The sequence below is a fragment of the Pristiophorus japonicus genome, unplaced genomic scaffold (genome assembly GCF_044704955.1).
Source record: "Pristiophorus japonicus isolate sPriJap1 unplaced genomic scaffold, sPriJap1.hap1 HAP1_SCAFFOLD_304, whole genome shotgun sequence".
In the NCBI taxonomy this organism is placed as follows: domain Eukaryota; kingdom Metazoa; phylum Chordata; class Chondrichthyes; family Pristiophoridae; genus Pristiophorus; species Pristiophorus japonicus.
The window spans coordinates 509,567-522,409 of NW_027252824.1; the positions used below are offsets into that span (position 1 = coordinate 509,567).

Genomic DNA, 12,843 nt, shown 5'->3' on the forward strand with positions numbered 1-12,843 from the left:
AAATGGAGTCTCACCGAATTTTATTCTCGCGTAGCGTCGAAGGGAAATAATCAGCGGCGAATTTTAAAACATAACATAAGAATTAGGAGCAAGCGGAGGTCATTCGGCCGCTCCAGTCTGCTCAGTTATTCGATGAGATCTTGGCTGATCATTGACCTCAACCCCGCTTTACTGCACTGTCCCCATATCCCACGATTCCAATAATATCCAAAAATCTATCGATCTCTGTCTTGAATATACTGAAAGACTGAGCCACCACAGCCCTCCGGAGCAGAGAATTGCCAAGATTCACCACCCTCTGAGTGAAGAAATTCCTCCTCATCTCAGTCCTAAATGGCTGATCCCTTATCCTGAGACTGTGACCCCTGGTTCTAGACTCCCCAGCCCGAGGGAAACATCCTCCGTGCATCTACCCTGTCAAGCCCTGTTTGAATTTTGTATGTTTCAAGAAGATCACCTCTCATTCTACCAAACTCTAGAGAATATCGGCCTAGTCTACTCAATCTCTCCTTGTAGGACAATCCCCCCATCCCAGGAATCAGTCTGGTGAACATTTGTTTCACTCCCTCTATGACAAGTATATCCTTCCTTAGCTAAGGTGACCCAAACTGTGCACAATACTCCAGGTGCAGTCTCACCAGGGCCCAATATAATAGCAGTAAGACGTAATTACTCTTGTACTCAAATCCTCCTGTAATAAAGGCCAACACACCATTTGCTTTCTTAATTGCTTGCTGTACCTGCATGTTAACTTTCAGTGATTTGTGTACAAGGACACCTAGGTTCCTCTGAACACCAACATTTCCCAAGCTCTTATCATTTAAAAAATACTCTGCTTTACTATTTTTCCTATCAAAATGGATAACTTTACATTTTTCGACATTATATTCTACTTTCCCGCTCACTTTGCTCGTCGAACAGAACTGTTCAACAAACTAACTGGAGTTTTGCCCTTTACCCCCTGGGACCTGGAGTCCATTGATCAGAAGGATGGTGCGATTGATTCACAGAAATATCCTGCACAGGTAGAGTCTATTTGGCCCATGGACCCAAAGCCAGCCCCCTGAAAGCTGCCTCTGTGATCACCTTGTATTTAACTACTCACTGATCGATTAAAAACGGTTCCTCATAGGGCGTAAAATTGGCCATAGCGAACCGGCAGCTGGTTTTACACCTCGCCCAATATTCCTTTCCTTTGAACTCAATGCACGTGAAAATCGGACGGGGCGCGTCAGGGGCGGAAAATTCGATATCGCCCATTTTAGGCCAACAGCAAAAGGTACAGTGAAGCCTCATCTGGAGTGGAGTTTAGGCACAGTGTTGGTTTAGATTGGCATCAATTCATCTTGTCTTGTCGGTGGCATCTGTTCTCTGGTCTCAGTGTGTTGGCAATCCATATATATAAATACTTCATATACATACATTTATACTTTGATGTCCCCTATATATACGATCAAAGAAATTCTCTTCCCTTTTGATATAATTTCTAGGCATCCTCTTTGTTTTGAAGTAACAAATAATCTTTAATAAATTTGATTACAAAGCCAAGTGTCAATCTTGCTATTCACACCGGTTAAATGTGATAAAACTATCGCGTTGGATCGTTTTTCTTTAGTTCACGTCGGGCACGAATTCAGATCGTCAATTGCGAATAGAGGTTCCTAGCAAACCCGTTAAGTTCTTCAATGTAAACCGTAAGAAAATCTGGGTGACGTTCTTTCGAAAGACGAGGTGGGCGGTACTTAAAGAGCTTTTGTGATTTGTTGCATTGATGTTACTGATTCTTGTGGTCTTCAGGTGTAAACCTTCCTGGCGTGCCCGGTGTTCTTGAGCAGCGGCGTGGCCTGGATCTTCGGCAGGACCCCGCCCTGGGCTATGGTCACCCCACCCAGCGGCTTGTTGAGCTCCTCGTCATTGCGGATGGCGAGCTGCAGGTGGCGAGGTGTGATGTGGGTCTTCTTGTTGTCACGGGCCGCTTTGCCGGCCAGCTGGAGGATGGCGGCCAGGTAGACCGGGGCTCCGGCCCCCACCCGCTCGGCGTAGTGACCCTTGCGCAGCAGGCGGTGGATGCGGCCGAGCGGGAACTGTAGGCCGGCTCGGCAGGAGCGGTTCTTGGACTTGGCGCGCCCTTTGCCTCCGGTTTTATCGCGGCCCGACATTTTGCTCAATGACCCTCAGCCACTCTTTTTTAATTCAAAATGATCTTTTTATTGATTCCTTAATGCAAAACATAAAATAAATGTTCCTTGATGTCCTCCCATTTTCATTCCTTTTCCCAACCGCTTAAAGTCAGATGAAAAGTCTTAACCACCAACAATAATGTTATTAATGGGGACGTGGATGAGCTGCACAAAGAAACCGATGTATCCCATGATGGCAAATCCAATAGCTGTTGCGCTGGCTTAGAAATTATTTTCTGTCCGGCGTTGTACATCTTTTCACAAATCTGATTGAATCCTTTACAAATTGGCGACTGGGCTCCACAAACTGCATTACTTGACCCATTGTGTCCTGCTGTCTCTCTCTCTCGCTCTCCGCCTGGAAAGCTGTCTCTCTTTTTGTCCAACCCTTTATTGCCAGTAAGCACAGACCAGCCGGTAAACATTGCGATCGACAGAGAGAGAGAGAGAGAGAGAGCGGGGTGGGGGAAATCAAACGATCCTCTGGTCATCGGTCGGGCCGCCCACTCAGTCCGAGGTCGGGAGGACGATCTTGGCCGGGTCGAAGTAGTTGGGGGGGAGATGGCGGGCAACCCCTGGGCCTGGCGCTCCTTCAGCTGCCGCTCCGCCTCTCTCCGCGCCCACGGTCGCATCCCGCCAGCAGGCAGATAATGGACAAAGACTGATCCCATCACGATCGCCATGGAAATCCCAAAGAAAAACACCAGCCTCATGTTCCACTGAAGCTATGGTAGTCGGGTTTCTTGTCGTACAGGTTGACCTCGACGGGCGGCGCGTGTCCGTGGCTCACCCCAGCTCCTGGGCGGGGGAAGGGGCCGGGGCCAAGGCCGAGGCGGAGCGGCCGGCGGAGGCCCAGCGGGGGGCGGCGGTCAGGCCCAGGAGCCGGCGGGAGTAGCGCCTCAGCAGCACGACACCAGCCAGCCGAATACAGTTGACAATCCCCTGGCCCCACCCACCCACCCGAAGTTTATTTCCTTCGCTGATACAAAGGCTGGTGGCGGTAAGTTCGGATGTCAAAGACCCACGCTCCTCAACTGAGCACCTCTTAGAATTGTGATAGGGGAGCTGATGAACTTTTGGAATCAGAGAACGGTCACAGCACAGGAAGCCGCCATTCGGCCCCTCGAGCCCGTGCCGGCTCTCTGCAAGGGCGCCTCAACCAGTCCCACTCCCCCCGACCCCGGAGCCCGGCACATCTCCCTCCTTCAGGGATGTATCCAACTCCCCTTCTGAAAGCCACGATTGAGTCGGCCTCCCCCACCCTCTCAGGCAGCGCAGTCCAGATCCTAACAACTCGCTGCGTAAAAACATTTCTCCTCGTGTCGCCTTCTGCCAATCGCCTTAAATCTGTGTCCTCTGGTTCTCGACCCTTCCACCAATGGGAACAGTTTCTCTTGCTCTACTCTGTCCAGACCGTTCGTGATTTTTAACAGCTCGATCAAATCTCCTCTCAACCTTCTCTGCTCCAAGGAGAACAACCCCCGGCTTCTCCAGTCTCTCCGCACGTCACTGAAGCCCCCATCCCCGGGACCATTCTGGTCAATCTCCCTCCCCACCCTCTCTAAGGTTGTCACATCGTCCCTAAAGTGCAGGGACCAGAATTGGACACAATCCTCCAGTTATGACCGAACCAGTGTTTTATACGGGTCCATCATAATGTCCACACTTTTGTACTCTACGCCTCTGTTTATGAAGCCCAGGACCCCGTAAGCTTGTTTAACCGCTTTCTCAACCTGCCCTGCCACTCACCCACCCCCCCGCCCCCCCCGGGTCTCTCTGTTCAGGCACCCCCTGTAGGACTGTACCATTTCGTTTACATTGCCTCTCTGACAAAAAAAGCCTCGGTCTTGATAAATGAGATTACCTTGACGTTCCCCCGGTTGCCCCTCTCCAGATGTATCTCGTTTCCGTAAACGCGGACAAGGACCTCCGCCGTGACAGACACGGCGCTCTCCCGCCACCTCTCGTTCTTCACTTCCACTTCGAAGTGGGCCGGCGATTGCACTGCCCCGCACAGCGCGGCCAACACGTAGGAGCAGGTGCCCTGGAAATCGTAGCGGAGCCCATCGAAGGTGCGGTAGTGAGGGTCCCCGGAGGCCCAGCAGACGGCGGACGCACTGACGCAGCTCGCCCGGCCGCCCGACAGGCCGCAGACGTGTTGCGGGCCGCAGGTGGCGTTCACGCAGCGCACCGTGTTGGTGGCTCCGTCGCACCGGCAGAGCCTCCGGCAGCCCTCCGCCCTCCACTCCTCCCCCGCCGTGCGATAGACGCCATTCTGGAGACACCCGCACTGCGCCAGGGGAACGCAGCCCTCTCCGCTCAGCACAAACCTGTTGTCGCACTGACACCCCTCCCCACACGGGGTCGGGCAGTCGGACGGTGAACCCAGGTCCGCGCAGGACGCGGGGCAGGTCGATCCACACAGCTCGTAGTGACTGTTCGCCCCGCAGCCCATCTCTGAAAAACATAAGGACAACATTCTATACTTCAGTCGCACAACTGATAAGCATTGCTCTGGTCGCTAAGTGCATCAAATCTGTCTTTATCCGTACCTGGGATGTGGGCGTCGCTGGCGAGGCCGGCATTTATTGCCCATCCCTAATTGCCCCTTGAGCAGGCGTTGGTGAGTCGCCTTCCTCAACTATTGCAGTCCGTGTGGTGAAGATGCTCCCACAGCGCTGACATTGTGGTGGCGGTTTTGGTACAGAGTGCATCGCTGGGCCCTTTTAGAGGAGCAGTTAAGGGGCAGCCACATTGCTGTGGATCTGGAGTTACATGTGGGTCAGACCGGGTAAGGACATTAGTGAACCACATGGGTTTTATGATAATCCGGTCAATTTAATGCTCACCATGACTGATACTCGCTTTTGACTGATGGATTTTTAAAAAGCTTTACTGAATTTAAATTCCCCAGCTGCCGTGGGCGATAAGTTAATGAGCGATTTCTGTTCGTGGTATCTCCAGCCAAACCGCCATCGAAGAATTATTTATGATTACGTTAGAAAAAAACTCCATCACTGCACCTCGGTAACTCCTCGTCAAAGATCAGATAGAAAGATTGAGGGAAGAAAGAATGACATTAAGGCCAATCAGGGGCGATGATCAGATGTATCTCAGGACCTGACTTTTATTGAGAGATATTTTTACGATTCATGGCGAGGTGGCGGGTGGGGGCAGTGTTTTCTGACAGCGGCACTAGAATCTGATAAATGCTCCTGTAAAGAGATCATTGCAGTTACTTTTTTCAACGAAAACCTGGACAAGTTTGAAAAGAAAGTGTTTATCGTCGCCACATAAATACTGAAAGGTAGGCATCGCTGATATTATCGAAGATTGCCAGACATGGCGAGCAGTGTGACGCTCGCCTCAGTTTGGTAAATTGCAATGTCTTCACGCAACCAATGGTCAAGGTGGGCAGTAGCCACACGCCTGGATAAAATAGTCCGGCGGTCTACAATATCCACAAATCGTCCTATTGGCAAACCAGACATCTTCCCACGTATGTGATTAAAAAGCCATCATTGTGTGCATATAGGGTGATTGTCCATTATTACGGACGGGGACTAAAACAGACGGTAGCGGAAAGGGCGCCCATTTGTCAGCCCGATTTTCACTTGGTTTTGAATTGTTTTTCGAGACAGGGACCATGTCCGTGAGGCTGGGATTTATTTCCCAGCCCCAGTTACCCAGTAAATCAGATGATGGGCCTTCTTCTTCAATCTTTAGCATGGTTTGAAGCAGCTGTGTGGCTCGCTAGGCCGCTTTCAGCAGCCAGTTAAAAGGCAACCCAGTTGGTGCGTGACTATGTAGGCCAAAGGAGGCGGGGATGACAGATATGAGTGAAGCAGTTGTGTTGCGGAGTGAGGCACTCGAGGCAGGGATTCAGCTCTGGTGGGGATAAAATTATTATGGAGACGTTGGTTTTTAGAATACTTTACTATTTTATAGTCATTAATAGCGTAGATCCATAATAGTGTACACGGATTAAATTCAGAAGTTTGTAATCATCAACTGCATGCAAGTATGATCTGAATTATGTAGAACATGAAACCCCTTTTTCTGGTACTTTGCAGTCTGTGTGGAGGCTGTAACCACAGAGCCTGGGGTGAGAAAGAGATTGCCTTGGACAAATAGACTGCGGCTGGACTGGGAACCGAGGTTAGGTGCAGTTACCATTGTACTGGAGTGTTATAACATCCGCAGTGAATTAAAAGCACAAAGGCCATTCACGTATCTCAACCCGTGGAGATATAGTCCTTTCATACTGCCATAACTGCCCCAGTTACGAGTCTGGGTGGCCAGAAACAGACGCTGTGAGAGTGTCTTCAGAGCAGAAACCTGAGTAAGACGGGGCGCTACGAGCATGGCACCTTTATGATTGGATATTGGCTTTGGGTGTCAGCCAGTGATTGGTTCAGGAGGACTCCGTAGGTTTTGAATGGAAATCATGGTATAAGGAAGGTGTCTTAAAGCCACAAAATGTAGAAGATTTCAAAAGTCGAAGATTTCAGGAACATGAGATTTCAGGAGCAGAAGTGTTCAGGAGCAGGAGATTTCAGGAGCAGGAAATTTCAGGAGCAGGAGATTTCAGGAGCAGAAGATTTCAGGAGCAGGAGATTTCAGGAGCAAGGAATTTCAGGATCAGGAGATTTCAGGAGCCAGAGATTTCAAGAGCAGGAGATTTCAGAAGCAGGAGAGTTCGGGAGCAGGAGATTTCAGAAGCAGGAGATTTCAGGAGCAGGAGATTTCAGGAGCAAGGAATTTCAGGATCAGGAGATTTCAGGAGCCAGAGATTTCAAGAGCAGGAGATTTCAGAAGCAGGAGAGTTCGGGAGCAGGAGATTTCAGGAGCTGGAGATTTCAGGAGCAGGAGATTTCAGAAGCAGGAGAGTTCAGGAGCAGGACATTTCAGGAGCTGGAGATTTGAGGAGCAGGAGATTTCAGAAGCAGGAGAGTTCAGGAGCAGGACATTTCAGGAGCTGGAGATTTCAGGAGCAGGAGATTTCAGGAGCAGAGTTTGCAGGAGCAGAAGAGTTCAGAAGCAGGAGAGTTCAGGAGCAGGACATTTCAGGAGCTGGAGATTTCAGGAGCTGGAGAGTTCAGGAGCAGGAGATTTCAGGAGCAGAGTTTGCAGGAGATGGAGAGTTCAGGAGCATGAGATTTCAGCAGCAGAAGAGTTCAGGAGTAGAGGGTTTCAGGAGCAGGAGATTTCAGGAGCAGAAGTTTGCAGGAGCCAGAGTGTCCAGGAGCAGAAGGTTTCAGGAGCATGAGATTTCAGGAGCAGGAGATTTCAGGAGCAGGAGTTTGCAGGAGATGTAGATTGCAGGAGCAGGAGAGTTCAGTGGCCGGAGAGTTCAGCAGCAGGAGAGTTCAGGAGCTGGAGAGTTTAGGAGCAGGAGATTTCAGGAGCAGGAGTTTGCAGGAGATGGAGATTTCAGCAGCAGGAGAGTTCAGGAGCCGGAGAGTTCAGGAGCAGGTGTTTGCAGGAGATGGAGATTTCAGCAGCAGGAGAGTTCAGGAGCCGGAGAGTTCAGGAGCAGGAGATTTCAGGAGCAGGAGTTTGCAGGAGATGGAGATTTCAGGAGCAGGAGAGTTCAGTGGCCGGAGAGTTCAGCAGCAGCAGAGTTCAGGAGCCGGAGAGTTTAGGAGCCGGAGATTTCAGGAGCTAGAGATTTCAGGATCAGGAGAGTTCAGGTGCATGAGATTTCAGGAGCAGTAGGTTTCAGGAGCCGGAGATTTCAGGTGCAGGAGATTTCAGGATCAGGAGAGTTCAGGTGCAGGAAATTTCAGGATCAGGAGAGTTCAGGTGCAGGAGATTTCAGGAGCAGGAGATTTCAGGAGCAGGAAATTTCAGGATCAGGAGATTTCAGGAGCAGGAGTTTGCAGGAGCCGGAAAGTTCAGGAACCGGAGATTTCAGGAGCAGAAGATTTCAGGAGCAGGAGATTTCAGGAGTAGAAGGTTTCAGGAGCATGAGATTTCAGTAGTAAAACGTTTCAGGACGAATCAAAGAAACACCAGGAGACTGAGGGAGAGAGCGAGTTAGAGACACAGGGAGCAGCCTACACAGGGGTGCGGTTTCCAGCCAGATTACAACTGATAATATGAGGCTTAATTATTCCCTGAAAACTGCTGCGCCAATACTGAAATGTGTGAAGTCCCGCTTGTGCAGAATCAATTTAAATCACTGTCCTTAGGGAAATCTTGCTTGATAAATCTTATGGAATTTTTTGAGGATGTAACTAGAGTGGACAAGGGAGAATCACACAAGAGATTAGTGTGCAAAATCAAAACACATGGTATTGGGGGTAATGTACTGACATGGATAGAGAACTGGTTGGCAGACAGGAAGCAAAGAGTAGGAATAAACAGGTCCTTCTCAGAATGGCAGGCAGTGACTAGTGGGTTACCGCCAGGTTCAGTGCTGGGACCCCAGCTATTTACAATATACATTAATGATTTAGACGAAGGAAGTGAATGTAATATCTCCAAGTTTGCAGATGACACTAAACTGGGTGGCAGTGTGAGCTGTGGGGAGGATGCTAAGAGGCTGCAGGTGACTTGGACAGGTTAGGTGAATGGGCAAATACATGGAAATGCGGTATAATGGAGGTTGAGAGGAGATCTCACAGAAACATACGATTCTGACGGGACTGGACAGGTTAGATTCAGGAAGAATGTTCCCGATGTTGGGGAAGTCCAGAACTAGGTGATACAGTCAAAGGATAAGCAGTAAGTCATTTAGGACCGAGATGAAGAGAAACTCCTGCACCTATTTTTCAATGTTTCTATGTTAATATGGGTCAGCAGCGAATCATTTGGAACCAGGGTCCCTCTGGGATCTTAGAGTGTGGCCACGATCCAGGCGGAAGTACAGAATGTTGTGACGGTGAGAGTTAAACAGTAAAATTCCATTACCACAGCCCGTAGCGTTTCTCCAATCTCCGATGGTGATGCCCCTTCTCTGACACTCTGAGGCGTAAGACCCAATGGCCTGGCACAGGGTGGTGTGGTCTCCCGCCAACGCGCACAGATCAAACTCACAGTTGTCGGAGTAAATGGCGGGGCTCAGCTCCGGGTGACATTGGCGGAAAGGCCCAGTGGCTTTGCTCAGAATGCCACAGTGACTCCCCGAGGCGTAGACTCCACGCGCTCCTTCGCCACACACGGGTCCCGCTAGGCCGGTGTCGTCGGAACACCCAGCGCCAGAGGTTGGGCTTTTCCAGCTGTTCCCGAATACCGAGGCCCCGGAGATGGCCGTGCCGTTGAGGGAGGTGAAATCGTCGGACGCGTCCCCGTTATAGTCCCCGCAGAGCCCGCACAGGGACCCGGAATAGGTCCCCGGAACTGTCACTGCCGCGTAATGGTTCCAGTCGTAGGAGACGCTGAGGCCAAAATCCGTCCACAGCACGGCCGCCGATCCGCTGTGGGTAACGCGTACTTTACCCGACTCTAAGCTCACCGGCAAATTAATGGTCTCACCATTTACCTGCAGAGAGGTGGTTCAAAATAACACATAAAGTATTCAACTGAAGAAAGTAAAGCTTACACAGATTAATTGCTCCGTCATAGATTCACAGACACTTACAGCATGGAAAGAGGCCATTCGGTCCATCGTGTCCGCGTTGCCCCGGCCGACCAAGAGCTACCCAACCTAATCCCACTTTCCCGATGTCGGTCCGTAGCCCTGCAGTTTACAATACTTCAAGCGCACATCCAAATGTGGTGAGGGTTTCTGCCTCTACCACCCTTTCAGACAGTGAGTTCCACCCCAGACCCCACCACCCTCTGGGTGAAGATATTTCCCCTCAAATCCCCTCTAAACCTCCTCCCAATTACTTTCAATCTATGCCCCCTAGTTGTTGACCCCTCTGCCAAGGGGAACAGGTCCTTCCTATCCACTCTATCCGGGCCCCTTGTAATTTTACACACCTTAGTAAGGTCACGCCTCAGCCTCCTTTGTTCTATAGAAACATAGAAAATAGGTGTAGGAATAGGCCATTCGGCTCTTCGAGACTGCACCACCGTTCAATATGATCATGGCTGATCATGCAACTTCAGTACCCCAATTCTGCTTTCTCTCCATACCCCTTGATACCTTTAGCCGTAAGGATCACATCTAACTCCCTTTTGATTATATCTAACGAACTGGCCTCAACAACTTTCTGTGGTAGAGAATTCCACACGTTCACAATTCTCTGAGTGAAGAAGTTTTTCCTCATCTCAGTCCTAAATGGCTTACCCCTTATCCTTAGATTGTGACACCTGGTTCTGGACTTCCCCAACATCGGGAACATTCTTCCTGCATCTAACCTGTCCCGTTCCGTCAGAATTTTATATATTTCTATGAGATCCCCTGTAATTCTTCTAATTTCCATTGAATATAAGCCTAGTCGATCCAAAGATAGCAAAGCCTGCCTATCCAAATTTTCCTCATCGCTAAAATTCTCCAGTCCAGGCAACATCCTGTTAAATGTTATCTGTACCGTCTCTAGTCCAATCGCATCGCTCCTGTAATGTGGTGACCAGAACTGCACCAGGTCGTCTAGCTGTGCCCTAACCCGTGTTCAACACAAGGCAGGCTGAAATCTGCCGACGGCCAAGCCCAGTTCTGATCGTGAATCCGCGAGTTTCCCATATTGATCGGAGTCTGAAAATTTGATCCAAAGCAAACAAATGCTTCAATCAACATTACCCACCCGCCACCCTCTCCCCACCCTCCAGACTGCTCTTGCAACTGTTCATTGTTAAAGAGATGGACCGAGCCAAAATTAGCTACTTTTTTCCTGATAATCTGTCCCACCGAGACTTGAACAGGTATCCTCCTCCCCCCAAAATCTTTTCCCAACTCATGATCTGTTTGTGTCCGAATCTCCCCTCAAACCCCAAGCTCAATAACTGGCAGATATCGACTCTATCCACCCATTTGACTATTCGACAGTAATTCTTCATTTTCGCTCAAGTGAGGAGAGATTGCAGGAAGCAGGCTTGTGCTCCCTATAATAAGAAAGGTTAAGGGGTGATTTCATTGCGGGCTTTACGATGTTCAAAGCAATTGGTCGAGTGGATAGTGAGAAACATTTTCCACTGGTCTGGGACAATGTGACGTAACAGTAAAACCAAATTCAGAAGAAGTTAGGAAACACTTCTTCATGCAAAGGGTGTAGAAGTGTTGAATTTTTTAATTTGGAAATATCAGAAATGAAAAACCCAGCATTGGGCGCATCTTTTACGAGTAGGCATACATTTTACTACTGGAATCATTTACATCTGCTTCCAGATGTTAAAAAAACAAGTAGAACTCACTCCAATAGCAGGACACAAAAATAGGACTGTGATCTGATCCAATCTTTAACCAATTATTACACCCAGGGAGATCTGAGCAACTGCAATTACCGACAGTGCAATTTGGTACTATATCATGGGGTCTCCAGAAATCTTGATTCATTATAACAATGCATGAACATTTTAAATCTTTATAAATAAAATCCAGTGAACACAAATTAAATGTTACAATTCTAATTTAATCCGAGTGCTCCTGAACAGTAATATTGATTGGAAATTGCACTTGTGTTTCGGGACCACTGAGCACGGCTCTTAAATCCAATACAATTCAATACCTAAATACACAGGACAGACAAGCACTAACATACATTGTACATTTACAAGAGATTGACTACCAAAGAGAGACAACTGCACACATTCTGGAGTTAAGACCATTAGAATTACGGAGCTAAATGCTATATTTGCAGGATTTATTTCATGGAAAGGATCAGAGCAACAATCAGGCCATAAAGACCCACCACTTCAGCCAAAATAAGGATGAGGAACATCCCAACAAATAACCTTGGCTGCTATGCAGTTCCTCATATATCAGCATCACCTACTATGCCACTAGCAAAGCCAGCTCCAAGACCACTCAGACCCACGCTCAAACCAGCACCCAGCTGAAGGAAGCTCTTGAATTTCTGTGAGCGAATTGGCAATTAGTACTGCCACCACCAATCCATAGATAGCAATGATACCTATCATCACAACAGGAATGATGGGTTTCATAATTAGCACAGGCCTCATGACAGCGATTCCTGTTCCACTCTTTGCAGTTCCATAAGCAGATCCTAGAGCGCTAAAAACCATTGGCAGCCGAGGCGCCCATTACCGCCAAAAAGGGCGAGAAGTGTGGAACTCGGTCCCACAGAAAGCAGCTGAGGCTACGACTCAAATAATCAGGTTCAATCTGAGGTCGATAGATTTGTTATTGGACAATGGGTATGAAGGAAATGGAGCCACGGTGGGTGGAACGAGTTAGGTCACAGGTCATGCACGATCTATGGTGGCATAGGCTCGAGGGGCTGAATGGCCTCCTGTTCCTAAAGCAGACTTGTGGCTGGTTTTCATTCGTCCTGTTCACAACCTGCCCCCACCCCGCTCTTTACCATTCCCCAAGTAATTCATTGTAGCAGGTCGGATTTTCAGCATTGCCGATTACACAGCTAAGAGGGACCTCCAGTATAAAAATATATATATGCATATATATAACAGAGGCAATTGGAGCAGGGCCTGAACTCATTGGCGTTTAGGTGAATGTGAGGTGATCTTACTGAAATGTATACGATTCTGAGGGGGCTGGACAAGATGGATGCAGAGAGGATGTTTCCTCTCGTAG

The 12,843-nt window shown here is 48.9% G+C and overlaps 3 protein-coding genes across 3 annotated transcripts in view; all 3 read right to left on the reverse strand.

The window, feature by feature from the left end:
- LOC139249327 (alpha-tectorin-like) overlaps positions 1 to 12,843 on the reverse strand; it is a 47,171-nt gene that overhangs the window by 4,975 nt on the left and 29,353 nt on the right. Inside the window, exons 10-11 of the mRNA XM_070872306.1 lie at positions 9,096 to 9,666; positions 4,045 to 4,637 (exon numbers count right to left, since the gene is read on the reverse strand). Of these exons, the coding sequence (XP_070728407.1) occupies positions 4,045 to 4,637; positions 9,096 to 9,666 (1,164 nt within the window). The remainder of the gene's footprint in view (positions 1 to 4,044; positions 4,638 to 9,095; positions 9,667 to 12,843) is intronic.
- LOC139249319 (histone H2AX-like) lies at positions 1,794 to 2,159 on the reverse strand. The gene has a single exon (XM_070872297.1). It carries the CDS (start codon positions 2,157 to 2,159, stop codon positions 1,794 to 1,796), a length of 366 nt encoding a protein of 121 aa, XP_070728398.1.
- On the reverse strand, positions 2,288 to 2,548 carry sec61g (SEC61 translocon subunit gamma). Its single transcript, XM_070872319.1, is given in 2 exon segments — positions 2,288 to 2,403; positions 2,405 to 2,548. Coding segments are annotated over 2 exon segments (201 nt in total). The 5' UTR covers positions 2,506 to 2,548; the 3' UTR covers positions 2,288 to 2,303.